The 23,378-nt window shown below is 40.4% G+C and overlaps 1 protein-coding gene across 1 annotated transcript in view; it reads right to left on the bottom strand.

The window, feature by feature from the left end:
* Window positions 1-15,800, bottom strand: part of LOC141789323 (meprin A subunit beta-like) — a 34,802-nt gene extending 19,002 nt beyond the window's left edge. The window contains exons 1-12 of the mRNA XM_074668702.1: window positions 15,753-15,800; window positions 15,647-15,674; window positions 15,131-15,181; window positions 15,006-15,049; window positions 13,205-13,283; window positions 13,004-13,121; window positions 11,628-11,806; window positions 11,327-11,545; window positions 8,156-8,305; window positions 5,136-5,351; window positions 4,789-5,045; window positions 101-311 (exon numbers count right to left, since the gene is read on the bottom strand). Coding sequence (XP_074524803.1) covers window positions 101-311; window positions 4,789-5,045; window positions 5,136-5,351; window positions 8,156-8,305; window positions 11,327-11,545; window positions 11,628-11,806; window positions 13,004-13,121; window positions 13,205-13,283; window positions 15,006-15,049; window positions 15,131-15,181; window positions 15,647-15,674; window positions 15,753-15,800 — 1,600 coding nt within the window. The remainder of the gene's footprint in view (window positions 1-100; window positions 312-4,788; window positions 5,046-5,135; window positions 5,352-8,155; window positions 8,306-11,326; window positions 11,546-11,627; window positions 11,807-13,003; window positions 13,122-13,204; window positions 13,284-15,005; window positions 15,050-15,130; window positions 15,182-15,646; window positions 15,675-15,752) is intronic.
* Between the last annotated feature and the right edge of the window lie 7,578 nt (window positions 15,801-23,378).

Here is a 23,378-nt window from a genome sequence, read left to right as displayed (position 1 = left end):
TGTGGGCATGAACATCCCATACAGAAAACACTTCAACACATAAAAAATTCAGGTTTAATAAACCATCAGGATCTGGGTTTAGATATTGAGCCTCTCGTACCATCAGAGGACATCTTCTCAGGGTCTGTGGTGACCATCCGGTGCATGTTCATCTGCTGCCTGACGTCAGACTGCTGATCCATCAGGGCCATGGTGGCCATTTGCCAAGGGCACGGCCACTTCAGGCGGTGATCGTTGGGGCCTGAGGTCAGGTGGAAGTAGGTCCCCATGTAGCCTGGACGGTCACTCCGTCCATTGAGATACACACCGACCTGCTCTCCAGAGTGTACAATGGAGAAGAAAACTTTAGATCATAAGTAACTGTCAGAAAAATGTTGACTTTCACTCAGATAAATGCTCAAATTTAAAGTGTTCAGCTATTTGTAGGAAAATGACTTTATATTAGTCTTTTGAAGGAAACTCTAAAAACAATAAACCACTGGGTCTTCTGGAGACATTTAAGTACATTTGTTTCTACATCCACTTTAAAAACTGGTATTTGAAAGTGATGTCACCATAGACCATCTCTGGGGTTGAGGTCGCCGAGGTGGTTAAAAAGCTCCTTGGTGGCAGGGCCTGGATGCTGTGGGTCTGTCGTGGCTGACACAACTTTGCAACATCGCATGGACATCGGGGGCAGTGCCTCTGGATTGGCAGACTGGGGTGGTGGTCCCCCTTTTTAAGAAGGGGGGCCGGAGGGTGTGTTCCAACTACAGGGGGATCACACTCCTCAGCCTCCCTGGTAAGGTCTATTCGGGGGTACTGGAGAGGAGGGTCCGTAGGATAGTCCAACCTTGGATTCAGGAGGAGCAATGTGGTTTTCGTCCTGGTCGTGGAACTGTGGACCAGCTCCGTACCCTCAGCAGGGTCCTCAAGGGTGCATGGGAGTTTGCCCAACCTGTCCACATGTGTTTTGTGGACTTGGAAAGGGCATTCAACCGTGTCCCTCGGGGACTCCTGTGGGGGGTTCTTCGGGAGTATGGGGTGTCGGGCTGCTTGTTACAAGCCGTCCGTTCCCTGTACGACCGGTGCCAGAGCTTGGTCCGCATCGCTGGCAGTAAGTCGGACTCGTTTCCAGTGAGGGTTGGACTCCGCCAGGGCTGCCCTTTGTCACCGATTCTGTTCATAACTTTTATGGACAGAATTTCTAGGTGCAGTCAGGGTGTCGAGGGGGTCCGGTTTAGTGACCTCAGGATTGGATCGCTGCTTTTTGTAGATGATGTGGTCCTGTTGGCTTCATCAAGCCATGACTTTCAACTCTCTCTGGATCGGTTCGCAGCCCAGTGTGAAACGGCTGGGATGAGAATCAGCACCTCCAATCCGAAGGAGTGCCCTCTCCGGGTCGGGGATGAGATCCTGCCCCAAGTGGAGGAGTTTAAGTATCTTGGGGTCTTGTTCACGAGTGAGGGAAGGATGGAGCGAGAGATCCACAGGTGGATCGGTGCGGCGTCTGCAGTAATGCCGGCTCTGCACAGGTCTGTCGTGGTGAAGAGGGAGCTGAGCCGGAAGGCAAAGCTCTCTGTTTACCGGGATCCCCCGGGAAGAGCTGGACGAAGTGGCTAGGGAGAGGGAAGTCTGGGCTTCCCTGCTTAGGCTGCTGCCCCCGCGACCCGACCCCGGATAAGCGGTAGAAAATGGATGGATGGATGGATGGTCACCATAGATTTTTATATAAAATGGCTTCGCCTTTTACCATTGTATGGTTTTGGAGCCATAATACCCCCTTCAGAGGCTCCGCTGTTGTGTAACCAGAGTCTGCTCAGTTGAGACTATGAAGGACTCTGAGAGAATCTGGTGACTAATTATTTTTCAATCTTTCAAGAGTCTAATCTCATCTTGGCTCTTCCTCTAAATGTTTCTTACCATTACCCCCCAAAATTATGCAAGAACTGCAGCTGTCAATCATCGCTAAACGTGATGCAAAGCCTCGTTTTAACCTCTTATAACTAATGAAAAAGAAACTTTTCAGAAAAGAGAGGACTGAAACACAACACAGCCAAATAATATCTTCATATCACCACAGGATAGGGATGTGAGAAACATTTCTACCAGTTTCTTTTTGTTTTGTTTTTAAGTCTGACCACAGCTCATCTGGAATGAATGGGGGTACAAAGGTTTTGACCTATACTGCAGCCAGCCCCCAGGGGAGCAGTTTTTGAAGCTCACACTTCCACTTGGCTGAACCTCTGACAAATCCTTGTTTCCATCTACCATAGAGAGCCAGGCTAGGGGCTGCTGCTGCTGCAGGTGAACCTGCAGTAGTTTGTAATGACTTCACAGCACCCACGTCAGTCTCACCTGGGCCTGGCTCCTGTATCCCATCCTGAACTCCATGAACAACTGTTTTGTGTGACTGGTGCAAAAAATACAATACCGTCTTGTCACCAGCACAAAATAAACCCAAGCATAAAGATAGCTCCACTTTAACTCCTATGAGGGAAAAAGAAGACTCAGTGTCCTGTTAAGCTTGTATTTCTGCATCAAACAGAAACCCAATATATAATCATCTTAATGAACGGTCAAATTAGATAAAACTCTGTGTGGTAGCCTCATGTTAGAACATATTTGTGTTTGGGGTCAACACAGAAGTTTGTTTATTTAGAAAAATCACATTGCACACTTTTTTTTGTTGAAATAAAGTTACTTTTATTACATGGGTACTTGTTTTCTAATTTAGGTGCACACAATTTAGTGAACAAGCTGTCCCATGGTTTAATTTTCTACATCCTGATTCAGTTTGCAGTTATGGTTTCTTCATAGTAGTGATGGGTCCGGCAACACCGATGCGTCGGCACATGCGTCGAGCTCATAGAGCAAAACCCGTGTCGGTGCGCGTATCGCTTTAAGAAGGTCACGTGACCTATACTAGAACCATTTCGAAGTGACACTGACGCGCCAAACTGTCTTTAAGCTCATCTGTCAACGAGATGTGTCAGCCAAACAAATTTCTGATCCGATCTGACGTGATAATCGTAAAACCCGTCAATAATTACGGCACAGCCTCCGTCAAAGAGAAAGGTTTCTGCTGTGTGGGACCATTTTGATGTCATGACGGAAACTAAGGTATTTGTTTTAACATCCTTGTTTCATCCTGTTTCTCTCAGAGTTTCCACTTGATCTATCTGAATTCAAAAAAATTTCAAAGGGACTCTTAGTTAACTATTTATATTATTTTCTGCAGGTTGAATGTCGCATTTGTTGGACAGAACTATCTTATTTAAATAAAAGCACATCTTCAATGCTGAGGCATAAGGCCAGGCATGAGAGTGAAGTCCCTGATACACCCGGGATAAACTCAGGTATACAGCCACTCTAAAACGTACACAGTTGCTTTATTGTGAGTAATTACTATCAATGTATTATTGACTTCTTTTTTAACCATCAAGCCTCCAGAAAGCAGATGCTTGATGAGGCTGTTTTGAACTTCATCCTGAAGGACTGCCAGCCCCTCAGCATTGTAGAGTGTGAAGGGTTCAGGGAACTGGTTCAGGTCCTTGAGCCCTCATATGACTGAATTTCAAGACTTTATAAGAAAATATTTTTTTGGATAAAAATTTGTAAATAAAAAACTCCCAGTCCACAAGCATCCTCATTCACAACACGTTCACTGAGATTTTCACGTTATGACACATGTTCACATTATTCATTGACTGTACAAATATCAGAGATAATCCAAACTTAAATGAAGAAAGGAAATAATACAATATTAAATACAATGACTTAAATTATATTATTGTATATACTAGGTCATCATATCAGTGTCAGTTGAGTATGTTTACTAGGTTGCCTGTAGGGATTTTTAAGGTCCAGCAGGTGTCAGTATTCAGTGACACAGTATCAACACAGTATCAATACAGTTTGGCAATGTGTCGAAACGCTTCATGACGCCTCATCTACCCATCACTACTTCAAAGTGACACTTCCCTTTTTTTTTTTTTTTTTTTTTTTTGTCCAAGCTCTCTTGGCAAAAGGCTGGCCGAGGTTTCAAGATGGCCTCCATAGTCTCTCCCGGTTCCACAGGAACCAGGAGAGACCATCATGGGGGGAGTCAGGAGAAGCTTGGACTTTTTGATTCATCAGGAAATCTCTGTAATTTCATTAGTTGTTGAAGACACCTTAGCTTATGTAAATAGTTTATTTGGATAATTTAATGGAGTTTTGCTGAGTTTGTAAGATGTTCAGCTTTTGTTACCTATGTTCCTCCCCTTCTGTTTGTGTTGGACTAGTCCTTTGTCTATTTCAACCCCCCTTTGTGTCTCATTTAGGTTAGGTCTGTTTGATTATGTTGCTAAGGTTGTAACTTTTGTTCCTTTCTGCTGAGCTGACCTCTTTCAAAGTGGTTCCAGGATTTGTTCATTTTCAACTACATTTAGTTGGAAATTTTGTCACTAATTTTTTTGTTTTTTGAGTTTAAAGGGTTAAGATTTTTTTCCCCTTCACCTTTGTCTTGTGCCTGATTGAGTCCCTCACGCTCTGGAAGGAACACAATAAACACGACCACAAATCCCCAATCTCATTCACTACCACTGATTTTACATGTTGGACCAGAGCTGAGTTAGAGAAAGAATCCCTCTGCTTCGTCATGTATCGCCATGTTGAAAAAAATGTGTGCCTTTTGTGTTGTGTAAAATAAAATCATCGACTGAATTATTCTACAGCCATTATCAGATGATGTTAAGTGTTAATTCACGAAAAGGTTAAACCTGTAATACACTCTTTAAGTAGAATGAATCATGGGTTTGATGTTACCTGGAAGGAGTATCCTGCTGGTGACAGGAAGCGGGGGCTGTACAGTTTCCTCCCCTCTGGAGTGGTGGCCATCAGACCAGTAATGTTGCGTATGTGCCAGATGTGCTGAGGACACTTTGAGGAGGACAGGTTGATGTCATCCAGAGAAAAACCTCCTGTGGATGGACTGTTTCCACGCACGCCTTCAAACACCACCCGGGACTTCTGCGTCACGTTCAGATTGATGTTGTGCATCTCCCAGGTGCCCATGACGCCTCCTGTGGAGACAGCAGATGGGTTGCTGATATTCACAGTCACACACACAGACACATGAGTGTTTCCATTCTCACTTCAGGAAGATTTATTACCTGAGATACTCTTGAAGAGCTTCATGCGACCACTGGGGCTCTCCTCTTTATACTCTTGTACCCAGATGTTGAGGACATCGTCGGCTGCTCCGCTGTTGTGGAGAAAGAACTGCAGACACTGAGCTCCAGGTTTGGGGAAAAGCCAACGAGTCTTCAGGAGAGCACGTTCACCAGGTTTAGCAGAGGCTGTGCTGAAGTGCATGAAGTAACCTTTCTCTAAAGACAGGGGGAGACAAACAGGGGCGTATTTAGTCGTTTGGGGGCCCAAGGCAAACCCACTCAGTGGGGCCCTCCATGTCCTTGTAACTCATCTTCCTCAGAGCTAGACTGGCCTTCCCTGGGTCCACTGTCTCTTTCCCAGAATCAAGGCATGAGACAGTGCTAATCTTGTACATGCTAACTTAAGGCAACTAAATGCATGTCCTCAAGTTCTTTACTTTAGTTTGACTTAGAAAAAAAATGAAAACATAATTTAGTCCACTTTGTCCTGGATTTGAAATCTTTTATGGTCAGTTGACAGCTTATTTGTCCCACAGTGGGGAATTTACTGAGTAACAGTAACAAACAAGAAAGTATGAAGTGAAAAATATTACAATAGGTAAATATTGAAAAAAAATAATTTAGGAAAAAAAAACATGTACATATCAAGCAAAACATAAAACTTGGAAAAAAAAAATGAAAGAGGTGATATTTACAGTTAGCATACTTTTTGGTTCTATTATTTTAAAGTTATTGTATTTTTATTTGACCCCCTGTTCAGTGAGTTATGTTTCCAAAAAAGAGATTCTGTACAATAATGTTTATCACCAACTCAAAAAGTTTGATTTTCTGGGCTAGATAAAGTCCTTAAAATCCTATAAGTCTTATATGTTTATCTCAGATCTCAGAGCAACATTGTTTTTATTTCTGACTTGATTGAAAATAAGAAAAAAATGGGGGGAAAAGTGTTTTTTACCACTTTCTTCCTGAATCAAATTTTCAGATGTGTTGTAACATGGAATAGCCCATTGAATAAGAAGGGAGGGGGAGTACCCAAAACCATCATTAAAGATTAAGCCTTTTGATGTATTTTGAAGCATGTGAAGTAAGATTTAGAAAAAAAGAAATGCTTTCAATTGAAGAGAACTTCATAAATCAGTTTTAAAGAGATGCTTTGGGGGCCCCTGGAAATCTTGGGGCCCCAGGCAACTGCCTGTGTTTGCCTAATTGTAGATACGCCCCTGGAGACAAAACAAAGAAGGTTGCAGAAGGTTGGTGCTTCATATCAGCCTGCGTCAAGGTGTTTCCCAAAGTGTCTTTATTCATCTTAAGGCATAAAAAAGGTTTTCAGATCATTTTCAAATATTTGATTTTTTCAGAAAGTCACAGACCTGCATCAGAAGGTGAAGTGGTGTGTCTTACATCCAGAAGAAGTGTTGAATCCTCCATATCAGTGAATATGAGCCATAATTTCTATTTAATCAGCCAACGCAGAGGCTGATTATTTATTTGCTGAATATCAGAAGTGATGATAAAGTCATGTCTGAGCTTTTATCTCAGAGCATGGAGTAAACCTTCAGTGAGCTGTGTTTCATAAATCACTAGTTAATAAGTCTTCATCATAAAACTTCAAACATGAACCAGTATTTTACTGCTGCTCTGTACTTTGTTCAGGAACCTTTGTTTTTAAATGATATACAGATAGATAAGGTGAATACTAGTTTAATATCTAATTTGACAGATACTGTGACTCAGGGATTTTTTTTGTGTTGTCAAGGGAAACCATTTGTACTTTATTATTATTATTATTATTATTATTATTATTATTATTATTATTATTATTATTATTATTTGCTGTGCATTGTTTCTTAATGCTGTTAGATTATTGCTTAAAGATGCTGTGAGAAGGATCTGTTTTAATTAGACTGCAGTGACACCTTTTGGCCCGGAGTCTCACGCACACTGTCATGAAGACGTGACTCTAAACAAGATGTGTGTCTATTTTGGAAATAAATGGAGATCAGATCTTTTTTTTTAACTCTACTTTGTTCGAGACAACTTTTGTCTGGCTACAACCATAGACTGTGTACAACATGGACGTAGTCTCTGTGATGTCATCTGTCTGTTCCTGAAACAGTGAAATCAAGGCAATTTGGTCCTGCTCAACCCGATTAAGAAGCTAGTCAGTAGCGTAGGAATAACCTCTATTGGCACTGATCATCTCATTTTAAGGTGTGGATTATAATCAGGCATATATCTAGAAGGGAGACTTTTTCAAGATCACTTAGAAACTCCTCACAGCCCCTTGAACATTCTTTATTGTGCCAATTCAACCTTTTCATGAGGCCTATAATAATAATTGTAAATTCGTGCTTTTTTTCTTTCTTCAGTGAAACTCACATATTTAACCCTAGACATCTCTTTATGTCTAAAATGAAAATGTCCATGGTCATTGAAATAAAGTGAATATCTGGAATCTTTATGCTCTTTTATTTCTGGCTCCCTCTACGTCTTCCTTCAAGCACCACCTGAGGATGTTGCTTCAGACAAAAGCATCTGCTGAATGAAATTGTTGAATTGTAAGGCAACACTAAGTCAGGTAAGTTTGATAAAAGACCTAAGATAACTTCCAAATTTCTCAGGCTTAACTTCCTTGTGATAACTTTCTGAAAATCTTTCTGCTCCTTTGCAACCATTGATCACTCCATCCTTTTCTGTCTTCTCCATTCCTCGATTTAAATATTCTCTTGCAGACAGAGCTCAATACATCCCAATCTATAGCAAGGTGACCCCCAAGGATCAATGCTTGGTCCCCTCCTGTTCAATGCTCCTCCTCAGCCACATATTACACTGCCTGGACTTAACTTCAACTGCTATGCCGATGATACCAAGCTCTGCATTGCCACATAAACCCTCACCCTTCACAAACTGCCTCTCTGACATCAATAACTACATGAAACAGACACCTGACAATGATAAATCTGATCTCATTCTCAGTGGCCTCAAACAGCGATAGCATCTATTAAGTTAGCCGTTGTTACCTTTGCATTGCCCCAAGTTGGAGAAGTCGGTCTGAGGGCCTCCGCTCACAGACCTCTGTTGTTCCCATGGTCTGTTTCCAGGACCCTGTATCATCCCACATATGTTGTCTTCCTCAAAGTCACAGCTGTCCACAAAGGTGGATGACTTGGCTGTGGAAAAAAAAAACAAGAAGTGGTAAAAACATTTTTATTCAGAGTCTTTGATCAAGTCTCATCAGTTCCCATTAATAACTGTGAAATGCTTTGCAATGCGTCACATTTGTTCATAACATACTGATTATCATTATTATTGAGTATTTAATAAGTTGTACCTGCTTCTGCTTGAGGTGTCACCTAAAATATGACTTGCTACAGAAATGGATATCTATATTTCAACATTTGACAGCATATCTTTGTCTCTGATCATTTGTGCATTTTTATTTCACTTTCAAAGAATAAACTTTAAAGTTTGAACAAAAAAGAAAAATATTCCCACACTCTGTAATCAGAGAATTTAAAGTCAGCACAGGTTTTTATTCATTTAAAGGTAACTCTAAATTTAGGAAAAATATGAAGGAGAAAGAGAATCTCTGAGTGAAATATTTGTACACCATGAGGGTTATATAATATCTCAGGGTTTATAATATCAGTTATCATCCAAAGAGACTTACTTATGTAATAGATATCAGTCAGAAAACATTTGATCAAGAATGTTATCAAAGAGATTTATTAGCATTTATGATTTGATAGCTCAGGGGTAATGTTCTCTGAGGAACAGGTGTTCCATAGAGTCTGGACATTGATTTAAGAGAGGTCATACTCCTGTCTGACATTCAGAAGAAACTTGTAGAGATTGCCAGTTGAAATATGCGTCTCCTTTTCAAGTTTTGCTTATGACTTGCATATGACGCTTTAGATACTTCTGACACAGAATTTATTTGGGGTAAGAAAGGAAGTACTTATGTCATGAATGAATGCTTCTATGTGGAATGAAACGTACACACGTTTAATTTATACCAGAGTGAAGAAACCTGACATTTACATTTGTATTTATTTTGTAACAAACCATGAAATATTTCTTCCTGAATTTTGGTGGGTCACCCTTAATTTTAACCTCAGGTGTAAATTGTCTTTTCATAACTTGAAATGAGACATTTTTCTGCACTTATCAGGTGAATTTTGCTCAGACTTAGTCTAATGAAACTATGTTTTTATGAATAAGATATACACACTTGATAGATATCAGTTTTTGCAGTGTACTGTTTCCCCCAAAATATGATTTTGAAAGATTAAAAAACAAAAAACATTTCCCTTTGTCCACAAGTCAGCCGTTGTTGTGTAAAAAGTATTGTTAATATTTTGGTACAGAAAGTTTGCGACATTATTATTGTTTTTCATTATTTCTCCACTGTATAGTACGGACGCGTATTGCATTCACTTGAAGAAAAAAAAAAAAACTCAGGTTTTTCAGAGTAATTTATTCTTCAGTTTGTTTTTTTGTGGTAATTAATTTTGTTTTGTTATAATTATTTCTGTTTTTATGAGCAATTTTTTTTCTGTTTTCAGATTACTTTTTTACTGGTTTTCAGAGTAATTTTTTCCTGAAGTATCGAGATATTTGGAAATCCCGCGAGAACCTCAACCTGCTGTTTTTCGTGGTAATTTTTTCCTCCTGTTTTTAGGAGTAATTTTTTTTCCTGAACTATTGATCTACTTCGAAATCCCACAAAAATTTCCAACATGCTGTTTTTTGTGGTATTATTTTCCTCTTGTGTTAAGGAGTAATTTTTTTTCCTGAAGTATCGGATTTAGAAGAAGCTCGATACTTCAGGAAAAAAATTACTCAGAAAAACAAGAAAAAAGTATCTGAAAAACAGGAAAAAAATTATCATAAAAGCAGAAATAATTATAACAAAAAAAAAACCAATATAGTAATCATAACAAAAAACAAACCAATTAAAAAATATTAATCAGAAAAACAAAATTAATTACCACAAAGAACAAACGGAAGAATAAATTACTCTGAAAAGCAAGAGTTGTTTTTTTCTTCAAGTGAATGCAATACGCTACCATAGTTTAGCCCTGTTTCCACCAAGCGGTTCAGTTTGGTTCATCTTGCCACACATTTAATGATGTTTCCACTGACTAATCCTGGGACAGATCCCCCAATAACCGAGACAAGCCGTCCCACTTTTGATTGATCTGATCCGGGAAGGTGGAGCTACAACACTTGCAGTCTGTTGATTGGTCGAAAGAATTGTCACTTACCGTGTGACCGCATCTGTATTTTTCCTCGCGGCACACAGCCTTCTCCAAGACAAAGCTTGATCACACTTAGAAACAAAGAGCATGCCATGCCAATCACAAAGAAGATGAAATGCTGGATGTCTCCCATATTTGATCTTTGTTTACTGTGTCACATTCTTTTTCTTATTGTTGGATTTATTAGCCGGGTACACTGTGCTGTGCTGCTATGACATCACGCTATAATTCAACTGATGCTGCAAAGAGGACCAGGCTCAACCCAGCCAACCCGTACCAAACAAGACTGATCCAAACCGGTCTGCTTGGTGAAAGTAGGGCTTTTGCTTCGTATTTGAAGGATAAAGTCACATTATATTATGATTCACCATTTGAGTTCTTAGTTTATGGTTTACAACACTGTCTTAACACCAGCTAAGTCCTTAGCACACCGGCTGCATATTTTTCACGCAAATATCTTGCACATTATTTGTCATTTTTGAACCTACCGTTTTTCAATGCAAGCTTTCACACCAGCAACGCTCTTTTGCTGAGCAAAATTGCAGCTTTTATTTATCAGACAGATGTTGATTTTTCCATAGTTTTGCTTGTGATGAGTACACATCTGACCAATTAAAATGCTTGTTGTTAACAAGTCATACGCCAAAACATTTAACATTGATTGTGTTGGTGTCCCAGCACCCGTTTCTTTTTAACAAAAGACATAAAAACGACAAAGACATCGTTTGGAGGAGAATAGCTGTGGAGTTTGAATATGAGGCCTCCAAACTTGGTGCTGTTTATTTGCCGTCGCCGTTGGTGTGCAAAGGCCTTTAGGAGGTGATATTCAGAATCAGAATCAGAATCAGATGTTTGATGTTTTCTAAACATTTGCCTAGTTTACTTTGATAGACTTCTGTAAAGACCAAATGAAAGGTTGAGGTGACTCACTGCAGTTGTAGAGATGGTTTAGCTTTGTAAGGTCACTGGCGCTAAAGCCCATTCTCTGACCAATCACGTCCATGAATTTGGGGATCTTGGTGACAATGGTTGGCTCAGAGCCAATGTTGAAGGAAGACTTGCTGTAATGCATCACTGATCCGTAGTCATAGGGAACACCCAGAGCACTGGACACCTTGTCGTCACGGGTTTTAAAGTTGTGCTCTTTGCCTGAAGGAAGCAGAAAGAGTTCTGGTGAGAAACCAGCCCTTTTTGGCTCGTTACAGTTCAAGCTTCTACAGGTGAATATTACCAGGTTCAATCTGATCCCACACAATGTCGACGTAGTCGTCCCGGTCAGCTCTGGACTGCTCATGCCAGAAGCCCAAAGCGTGCAGAAACTCATGCTCCACAGTCCCTAGACGATCACAGTTGTTACCAATGGACAGACGCTGCTTCCCCATGTGCTGGTTTCCAACAGAGGACGAGCATCTACCGAAAGGGGGGCAGGATGTGTGTCACTCTGATCTTTACAACCATGGTGAAGAGGTTTGTTCAAGTGAGCTGAGAGTACTTCGTGAGAACTGACACAGTTGATGTCGAACGCTAAACCAGGTTTGTACCCATTGATACACATTTTAATCTTTCCATCGTATTTTGACTTTGCCTCTGGTATGCTGCTGTCAAGGAATTCCAACAACCAACATTCAACAACAAACAACCAACACCCAAGAACAAACATCCAACAACCAAGATCAAACAACCAACAACCAACATCCAGTGACCCTCCAACACCCAACAACCAACATCCAATGTTCAGAAACCACTTTCAGATAATCGAAAAACCAATCACAAACCAACATCCAACAACCAAAAACCAACAATCAACATCCAATAACCAGCATCTAACTACCAACATCCAACAACCAACATCCAACAACAAACATCAAACAACCAACAACTAATATCCAACTACCAGTATCCAGTAAAAAGGGACTTATCCCCTCTCCTCATCCCTCCACCTCTCCATTTTACAACCTCACCCTTTTCCCTTCCATCTTTTCATCCCTCTATCTCCTGACCCTTGTTTCTTTATCCCTCCATCCCTATAAATGTACCATTATCTCCTCATCCCCTAACTTCTGTTCCTTAGGATCCATTTGTCCATCCCTGGACCCTTACTATCATCCCTTCATATCTTAACTCTTACCTTCGTCCTGCCATGCCCCTATCCCCCGATTCTTATCCCTTTATCCCTTTCATCTCTTCCTCTTTTACTTCCTCCCCTTGAGTCCTCAACTTTCCCTATATCCTCAACCCCTGGACACTTACTTTCATCACTCCATCTATTCCCTTAAATGTAGCATCATCACTACATCTTTAAACTACTGACAACACCCTTTTATCCACCTTTTGACCTTTATCCTCATCTCTTTATCCCTACAAACCTCAGCTTCTATCTTCATCAAGTTATCTTTCCTCCTCATCCTCTGGTCATCAATCCAACCAACTCTTCCTCTGATCCCCTCTGCCTTCATTTATCCATCCAAGCATCTTTACCTTCATCCTTTTAACCCTAAAGCTCTGAATTCAGTAACTGCCATTAGTTCACTGGTGAGGGTAAGATTCGGAAGCTTACCTCTCCCTTCTTATCGACCAGGAAGATGTGAAAGTGTAACATGTTCTCACCCGCTTCCTTTGTACACAGAGATATAGTTCTTCTCTCCTCTCCATGGTGTGAAATCAATGCAGGTCTTCAACCTGTACTGCTCGAAGGCCTTAATGATCACTCCCTTTGCATTCATTTCTATGATAGTAATAGAGATTCAGGGTTAAAGGTCATGATCACACTGTGAGAGGTGTCTGTGACTCTATAACACAGGGTCTTACCCAGGTTGCTCTCCAGGTAGTAAGGGATGGTGGTTGGCCAGCGATACTGATCACCCAGGATGGAGTTTTTGCTGGATGCCTGATGGAGCAAAGAGTTGAAGTCATATCATCCCCCCAAAAAACAGGACACAAAATTAAAGTCACAGATAAATCAACCTACACTGTAAAAAAAAAAAAAAAAAAATCATCACTTTAGAATAATGGTAAAATGCTGGCAGCAGAAATGGCCACTTATTTCAGATCATTTTCCAGGGCTTGTACTGCAATTTATTTTTATAGTATAATACTATATTGGATTACAGTATATGAATGTCAGATGTAATCTGTTCCTTTGTCATTACTAGGAGTACAAAATGAAGAGACAGTTACACAGCTGGCTTATCCATTCAGAATACTTTTGATCCACCTGCACTCCTGGTTTGTCATCACCAAATAGCAGAACCTTTGGTGATACACTGTATACTCTCCCGGTGTCTCCGCCTCATCCTCCTTACAATAATGTACTCCATCTTTTTAGGTCAGGTTAAAAATAAAGACTAAAACAGAGAAATATGGGAAATCACGGGTAAATCCTGAGTGACAAACATTTATTTTGTCTCTTTTTACTTTGTCTTTTCTCTCCCTCTTTTCTTTGAATTAAATGAAATGAGAGAACCAGATATATACTCAGTATCAGATGTTAAGGCTGTTTATTGTTTAATTGTAAGATGTGCATCAAACTTCCAGCTGCCGTCAGGTTAACTTTCCATTATGACAAACGGCTTTAATCTGACATCAGATGTGACGGGACAGTTAATTTAGATACAAATGTATATGCTGGTTCAGACAGTTACATTAAATAGTGATTGCTGTGATTGTTTATTGCATTAAAATGTGCCTGACACTCTGGAAACCTGCCTCTGAGGCTTTGTTGACATGTGCGCACATGAGCGCCTTTCGCCAAATTACAGCTGTGGAGGGTGCACTCCACTTTGCGCCGAGAATAGACCAGGTTGGAGCTGGCGAGATTTCAGCGCACTTTTTGCACTGTTTTTGGCACAAAATTGTCACTGCGCCAACATGAATCTGCCCCTGGCGCGCTGTCAACTCCCCCTGGCACACCGTCACACCCGTCTCTGTGCAGACGGTCTGCCAAATTGCCAAATTGGCAGTGCACGGTGGTGCGCCGCACGAAATTAACAATGCACAGGGTGCACCAGGCTTGCATCCCCCTGCGCTGGGCCACAAAATTAGAACCCAGGATGTCTATGCTCCAATTAAACTATTGCCCTTATAGTGGTATTTTTAAAGTTAACTGAAAAAAACTAAGTCTGTCTTTTTTTATTCTTCGTTTCAAAATTGGCAGCAGACTGTGAAAATCATCAGGTAAAAGGTATATGCTGAGTTAAGTACACATTTCTGCTTCATGCCATATAGAGCACAGACAGCTTGTATGTGTCATGTGGAGCACAGACGGCCTGTCTATGGCATGTGGAGCACAGACTGCCAGTTCATGCCATGTGGAGCACAGACAGTCTGAGCTTTCCTCAGTGTAACATTTCAATGTACAGAAGGGTTTCATATTCACTGTGTTCTCTCTATCACTCACGGTTATAAAACACAGTCACAATAAAAATTAATTTTCTGCAAAATAACGGTGAAATACTGGCAGCTGAATTGATATTGACTGAATTTTTTAATTAGTTTTGTACTTAAACATAACTAGGTTTAATAGTTGAGCTTTACTCGTAAATTTACAGTAATATTCTACAGTGGAAGTATGCAGAAAACAGGAAAAAAGAGTCTGTTCAAACCAGCTCACCTCATCCTGTTCAATGTCTCCCTCCAGTAAATCCAGCCCAGCAGCTGCAAAGGAGAGTGTGGTTGGCTGATGCAGTTACTTTAATGTTGGATAATTGTACAAACAAGCAAAGTGAAGCCACCTACCTTCATTCACATTAAAGATGTCCCAGTCGTTGCCTCCATCAGCATCAGTCTCTGCAGACAAGAGATCAGAAATATGTCATTGAAGCTGTTGTTACAGGAAAACTAAACTCTGCCTCAGCGACATGATGCAGTGTGTTCATATGAGACATTTCCCATGAAATGTTATGTATATTTAACTGTTCTCATTTTCTAATTCATCAATCCTGCTGTCTGACTGTCCAGTGACTGCGTGCCGAATGCTCAAAATTGATCTGAGATATGGAATTTAGTCTGCAGGTGTGGAACTAAATCTAAACCCTTGCAAGTGATTAAGCGTGAAAACCTGAGGTAGAACTCTGCTAAAAGCAAAGAATAAGATCATACACAGAGCAAAACAGATTAGAGCAAGGATACTTTGAGGACATGCAGTGTCAAAAAGTCAAGTGATCAAAATCATATTGCAGAGAAGTTTATGAATTATGTTTTTATGCCTGTTGACAGAATTTTAAACACAGAAGAGGAACAATTGTGTCTTACCTGTATCACCTGACAGCTTTGCTGTTACCTGGTGAATATGTTTAGGAGCATCATGTTAATGTTTTAAAATAACTGTAATGAAAGGCTTGTAAGAGTTTGTGCTCACCAGTCCCAGGCCCAGGCTGAAGACCAGGAGGATCCACCTGAACTCCATGTTTCCAGCTGCAGACACACAACCAGCCTCAAACCAGCTGTGACTGGAGAACTGCTGCAGATAACTTTATATATCAAAGAAACATGTAACATTCACACAATCTGACCTTTTTTATGACTCGGGTTTGGAGAGATTGTACAGCTATCAAATCAGTTATTCATTAATAATGATTTCTTTATCTTATCTCTAATAAACATTGGCCTGTGCAGGTACAGGCTAGTTACAAACACAGAGGACACCAAGGCAGTGAGTTGAAGAGAACAACAGAATTTTTTTTTTAGAGAGGTATTGATGATCACAAATTTGCCAATACTATCAAGGACGTAGACCTTAAAGTTTAAAAAGAAAATGTAAACTATTTAAGGAGAATTTTTTATTTTACCACGTTGAGAATTCTTTACATTCTGACTGAAATCAAGTTTCTGCTGCTGTGTCAGGCCTCTGATAAGTCCTTGTAATATCATTCAAATGGGTGACTGCTGCTCTACCTCATACACTGTATAAAACATGGTGGTTGTCTCACCCACATCACCTGTCTGTTTCTGAAACGGAAAATGCAGCACACCAGCTATAGGGGCCATATTAATAGTGGCAAGGGTTTAGCGTACAGCTATAGGGGGCCTGTCGGTCACGTGACCCTGAGCTGTGCCTCTGATTGGGGGAGCTTGCAATCTTAATATCCTCCGAACGGCTGAGTTAGAAGGAAATTAACCCCCTGTACAGTGGGTGCCAATAATAAAATCAACGACTCAGACAGGAGACGTTTTTTGAACCAGGCAGTAGGTTTATTTCTGCTTTGAAAACAGCTTTTTTGGCTTGGTGTGTATGTGACTTCCTGTACTTCCAGAGCCAGCCACAAGAGGACACTCAAGATACAGCAGATTTTAGTACTTCAGCATTGTCTCATATTCTTAGACTGGAGGTTGCCGCTTGGTCTACGTGCACATGGTCAGCCTTAATTGTGGTAGTTAATGTGTTCATTTGTATGTGAGCCACAGTTAAAGAAGATGTATTGTGCTTTTTTTCAGAGTATATCTTGTTCCTCTTGTACCCTTTTGTAGTTGTTTTACATTCATTAAAGCTAAAAACCTCTATTTTACTATTTATTTTTATTTTTATTTTTTTTCTTTGAAATTTCTTTTTTCAGCCTCTGTCTGGAACGCTTTGTTTTAGCCGCTGTCTCTTTTATGGTGCATTCCATTTGTACTCAGAACTGGGGAGTCGGGAGTGGAAATGACGCCATCTCCGAGTTCAGCGTTCCAGTTGCTAAGTCAGAAAAACTTACCATAACAGCAGTATTTGTAAACCGTTGAATAATACTATATATAAGGCCGACTTATTGCAAGAGTCACCAGTCAGAAATTCTAAAATAAACGGAATCTAACAGGATTGATTACTGTTTACCTCTCAACTCAGAATTTCCTACTGGAAACTCAGGGGTGGTGTCAGTGCTCCGACTTACAAAATTCTGACCTCATGGGCGTTCCAGTTGGGGGTTTCCACTCAGAACTCGGAAATTCCGACCTCCGAGGACAAATGGAACACAGCGTAAGGCTCCCCAATCCACAAACCCCCTTCACTCTGGCTGGCCAACCATCTGGAGGCCTGTCGGGGGAAGAGCCATGGGCAGACACTGGTATTTGAGGCCCTGTTTTACAACGTTTTATCCAAAAACGCTAAAAAAAAAATCTGTGTTTACACGGAAATGCTGACGGACTGTAAATGCTGTAGTGAGCATGCCAGGCCTGTAGGTGGTGCTATAACTGTCCAGAAGCCGCTTTTGGCAGATCTTTACCAAGAAGAGTTGAGGCGATCTTCTGGTGTATTGGTGAATACTTAGGGCCTTTTTCAAACTGCCCTCCCTACCCACTTCCCCTCCGTTTGCGCGTTCTCGTGGAGGGTCCACCGCATTAGGGGCCATCCCAAACTGATCCGCTGGGAGGGGTAGTGGGGTAGTTGTCATGCAGATGTTCACAACTTAAGATGTACATGTCATTGGTTAAGGCCTGCCTTGCATTTGTTCAGACAGTTCGTGTTTATTTGAGTGTTCAATATTTACAAAAAACAATAATTCATTCAAGCGAGAGTGAAACATGAAAAAATCTTCAATAAAAAAATAGAAATGCAGCCAAAGAAGCGTGGGAGAAAGTTTCTTTTGTATTTTCTACGTTATATTTTCTTTCTTTTTCTTTGTTTATCTGTTTCCGCCTGAGATCTAGTGAAGTTTCTGTCCCAAAGCTGTATTTATACCCTACACCCTGATGAAGTGAACTTCATTCAGCTGCGAGTGTGACTCCATGACCGAGTGCACTCCGTCATGGAGGGGGAGTGTGTAGGGGGCGGTTTGAAATAGGCCCTAAGGGTGCGTTCGAAAACTCCTTCCTAACTCCTTTCCTTTCGACTTTACCTTAACCCCGATGGAAAACGTCACAGGGTCAAGGAAAGGAGGGAGTAAGAGGAAAGGAAAGGAGAACTGTGGTAAAAGAGGAATTCAACTGCACTTTCACTTTGATGTCATATTTATGCGATGACGGCTTCTTGTGACGCTGTAAGCCATGACGAACTACAATGTTCCGAAAAAGAGAACTACAACAACCGCCCTTGAGATCTGCTTCACCTCACTGCGATGTTTTGTGACCTGTTAACATCAACAATAGGTGTTTTTTCTATGACCATGCATTGTCTTATGTGCTCACAGCTGCAAGGTTAGGGTAAATAATGTCAAATGTTTACATATTAAAACCTTAAGCCTGCTAATACATGTTTATCTTTATTTATTTACACATTATCATTGAGAACGATTGTAAAATACCAAATATGTCTTTCTTTTATTGATTGTTTCATAATAAACATTACTGGAGACCCCATTGTTCTGTCTTATTATTGGAATGATTCACTTCATATATTAAAACAGATGAAAATATGGTAATTAGTACATAATATTCATATATTTATAATTTCATATATATATATATATTTATGCCCAAGTAGCTGTCTGTTGTAGCAGCTCTCTCGTCTTTGTCCGTTTCTTGTAATTTTTTTGTCTCTTTTTCGTCATCTTTGTATTTGGAGTGGATCATCACTTTGTATGGTTCATTGTTGGTCATGGACACCAAACTTTTTGTGGCTTCAGTGACATTTTTACTACTTTTCTCCTGTGTTTGTCTGGAGATCCTACATGTAACCATGGCTGCATTGTTTACATGTGAAATTAGCTGTTAGCAGCCTGTAGCTTGTCAATGCTAACTAGTGTAGGGCTTGATGATTTCCCTCGAGCTGAGGAGGAGGAGGTGAGAACGACGTGCTGGTTCTCAGATGTGGTGACGACGTGGACCTGTCCTTCCATCCATCGTTGCTGGGAACGTGGGATCTAGCTCCGGGAGATGGACGAGCTAGCTGTGCTAACCCAGCGGCATCGTGCTGTTCGGGGTTGTGGCTGACGGAGCTGACATCGGACGCCGGCGCCACATTGGAGGAGCTTCACCTGCTGTGAGCAGACAGGATCCAGGAGACAGAGACTGAACAGACTTCTGGGGAGGCTCAGTCCTGGACCCTGTGGAGGTGGAGACTGGCTGGGCTGGAGAGTGGTGCACGGGATGTCGTCATCTAATTTCTTGTGGACCTTTTTGTATTTTCTATACACTTTCTTAATTTTGTTTTCTTAAATGCTGCTGTGACTCCTGAATTTCCCCTCGGGGATAAATAAAGTATTTTCGATTCTATTCTGTTCTATTCTATAGGAAACAAGTAGCACAATTGTTTGATATTCATCAACATTATGGGTAATTATTGAGAAAAGTAAATGCTTGAAAGTAACTGCTTTATAAATAATAACATGCAATTATCTATCTGTCCACCAGTAAATTAAATGTTAAAGATATGAACAGAAGGTTATCTTTGAAGCACATATTTTTCTTTATGCCTGCCCAAATGTTTACTCTGTATTGTCTACATATCTTCATTGTCCCTCAAAACTAAAACAGAAACAAAGTATATAAATACAAGTGACGTATTTACGTCAGCTGCTGCAATGCATTATGGGGCGTCCTTTCTCCTTTCCTTTCATAAAGGATGGTCCAGTGTTTCCTAAGCTAAAAGAGCTAATAAAGGAAGCAACAACCTTCCTTTCCTTGACGTTTGGAGAATTCGAACAGCCTTTATCATGGCTGATGCTGAAATACTTCCGGGTCATTCCTTCAGTAAGGAAGGTTCCTTACCAAAAAGGAGTTTTTGAATGCACCCTATGTCCATAAGTGGAGCAACAGATGAACATTTTGTTGGAAGACAGTCAGCAGATTCAGCAGATTAAGCAGCACAAACACAACATGGTAGTCTGAGATGATCTTAACAACAGTGCTATTGTACTGTTGTATGCACTTGCGCGAAGAGAGGCGTGACGTCAGCGACACGGCAATGGTGTCAGCAGGGTTTCAGAAAAATTTCCCTCCAAAGGCCATTTTCAAAAGTTTGTGTTTTAGGTCAGCTAAAATGCTGTTTCTGTGTAAGCGTGAGGCTGAAACGCTACAAAACTTTTGCGTTTCACCCTCTAACTGTCGTCGTATAAAAGGCCCCTGACGCCTTTTCCTATAAGAAGATAGACTCTGACTTTTACCATTGTACAGTTTTACCATCGTATGGTACAATCTATGGTCATGAACCAGTGAGAAGATTTGATGACCTCATCAGTGCAGAAGATCTTGTGAAGATCATCTCAACATGTGAACATGTAGGGCTTGGGGCAATTGTGTGGGGGGCAATTGTTGACATACATATGCTTAAGTGCCCACTGGGAGCCAAATCATGTGCTGAAGTGCTCTTGAAAACATGCAGAACTTGGTGCCCTCTTCAGTGCTGTAGGTGCCTTTTATTCCATTTTGCTCCTGTCTTTCAAAAGGTCTGTGCACGCCACTGATGTAGAAGCTTTAAAATCTGCACATGCTCAGTCTGAACATCCAGTATTATCACTTATTATCCATGACTGAAACATGAGAAAGCAGAATAACCCCTCTTTAAATACAGGACTTCATATTTTACATGAGTTGAGGTTTAAACTGGACTTGACTGATGGAAGTTAAGGCACCAAAACAAAAACTGGATCTCTTAAAGTCAATGTGCCCTGACCTGCCACACCTATTGAAAGACTTTGACCATCTGATCAAAAACCTGTATTCTGTGTCCAGGAGAGCTCTTAGAGTTGCTTTGTCCCTCTGCTGGTTACTACAGACCTATAAGGTTGGTCCTCCTCAGACAGTGATCGTGTTAGCCAGTCACATGGTTATAGTGATGAAACACACAAGTCTGCTTGGAGTTTCAGAGCATGTAGATGATAATAACTGTAGAAGAGTCACACTTTGATATCAAGGGGTTAAAGGCACATTGTATTTATTTCACAGTGCAGCTGGACAATAGTTCAGGTATAACTCAAAAGGTTTGAGAGGTAAATCTTCACTGACAGCAGCACTGACCCATTGTCACAGCTGAGTGTCAGTAGTGTTCAGCCTTTCTGCTCAGCAGTAGATCCAGGGTTTGTTGGTTTTAATCTTATGAAGGCTGGTGTCTATATGAAAACACTCAACATGCTGCACCATCTGCTAAACACTAATGTTAAATTTAAATTGTAATACTCTGGCATTTCAAAGCCACAAATGAACAAAAAGACTGTAAATGCTTTAAAAAAAAAATCCCAAGGGTTGAGAGTCTGGATTGAAGAAACTTCTCTCTTTACAGCAGAAGACAGTGAAGGGTCTACACTACAGCAATGTCCACATGTAGCCGGGTATCTACCAAATATTTTTATGGAGGGATTATCAGTCTGTGTCATCATAAAGATGTGCACGCATTTTACTGCAGAAGCAGCGTTTAGCCCATTCATTCAGATGAGTTAGCATTTTTTAAACACTAAATTCAACCTGTTAGAAGCAACAAATGTACAGTTGTTCTGTGATCAGCTGTCAGAAATGATAATATATAACAGACAGGGGCGTAGCTACAATGAGGCACACAGGCAGTTGCCTGGGGCCCCAAGATTCCCAGGGGCCCCCAAAGCATCTCTTAAAAACTGATTTATGAAGTTCTCCTCAATTGAAAGCTTTTCTTTTTTCTAAATCTTACTTCACATGCTTCACAATACATCAAAAGGTTTAATCTTCAATGATGGTTTTGGGTCCTCCCCCTCCCTTCTTATTCAATGGGCTATTCCATGTTACAACACATCTGAAAATTTGATTCAGAAAGAAAGTGGCAAAAAACATTTTTTTTTTTCCATTTTTTCTTATTTTCAACCAAGTCAGAAATAAAAACAATGATGCTCTGAGATCTGGGATAAACATACAAGAGTTTTAAGATTTTAAGGACTTTATCTAGCCCAGGAAACAGGATCATTTTCTCAAAATCAAACTTTTTGAGTTGGTGATAAACATTATTGTACAAAATCTCTTTTTTGGATACATAACTCACTGGACAGGGGGTCAAATAAAAATACATTAACTTTAGAATAATAGTACCAAAAAGTATGGTAACTGTAAATATCACCTCTTTCAGTAGATTTTTTTCCAGTTTTATGTTGTGCTTGATATTTACATATTTTTTCTTTACTAAATTATTTTTTTCAATATTTACTGATTGTAATGTTTTTCACTTCATACTTTCTTGTTTGTTACTGTTACTCTGTAAATTCCCCACTGTGGGACAAATAAGCTGTCAATTGACCATAAAAGATTTCAAATCCAGGACAAAGTGGACTAAATTATGTATTCACTTTTTTCAAAATCAAACTAAAGTACAGAACTTGAGGAAATACATTTAGTTGCGTTAAGTTACCATGTACAAGATTAGCACTGTCTCATGCCTTGATTCTCTGAAAGAGACAGTGGACCCAGGGAAGGTCAGTCTAGCTCTGAGGAAGATGAGTTACAAGGACATGGAGGGCCCCATTGACTGGGTTTGCCTTGGGCCCCCAAACGACTAAATACGTCCCTGTGCAGTCCTTAGCTGAGTGTGATAGCTGTGTGTTTAAAGTCCTCTGTGGGTCTACGCTGGATTTCTCCTCTAAAAGCATTTGTCCACCTAATATCTTTCCACTTGCTGATCTCTTCTATCCACTCACTGCTATTTCCCAAACCTGGGAGCTGTTTACCATCTGTCAAAGTGATGATATTAAGTTAAAAAAATATGTTATCTGGTTATTAAATCCCCCCCGTCAGTTGACAAACTACTACTCTGGAATACTTCTATGTTGTTATCCACATCAAACAGCAGTTTTAAGGCTCTAAATCTTTTTTTTCTGAAAACTCTGGCCAAAGTGAAGATTTTGGAAAACTATAGTTCTTTTGTTCAACGTAAACAGAGTTTTTGGTTCCTAAACATCACAGCTGAATGACGGGGGTTCAATCTGATTGGCTGGCACGGGTTTCACATGTGAAAAACACTAACAAATATGGGTTTCGCCTGCTCTGAGCTGGACTTGGCAGCAGATTTGCCTGCTGTGTGTGGACGAAAGTACTTTCAAAATTGAATAAGGGGGATGTTCATTTTTTAAAATACCCGGCAACATGTGGACAAGGCATAATTCTTGGACAT

This window comes from Halichoeres trimaculatus, unplaced genomic scaffold (assembly GCF_033239565.1).
Source record: "Halichoeres trimaculatus isolate MK-OKI-2021-1 unplaced genomic scaffold, fHalTri1.1 fHalTri1_scaffold_4, whole genome shotgun sequence".
Taxonomy (NCBI): Eukaryota; Metazoa; Chordata; class Actinopteri; order Labriformes; family Labridae; genus Halichoeres; species Halichoeres trimaculatus.
This window is presented reverse-complemented; position numbering and strand designations above follow the sequence as displayed.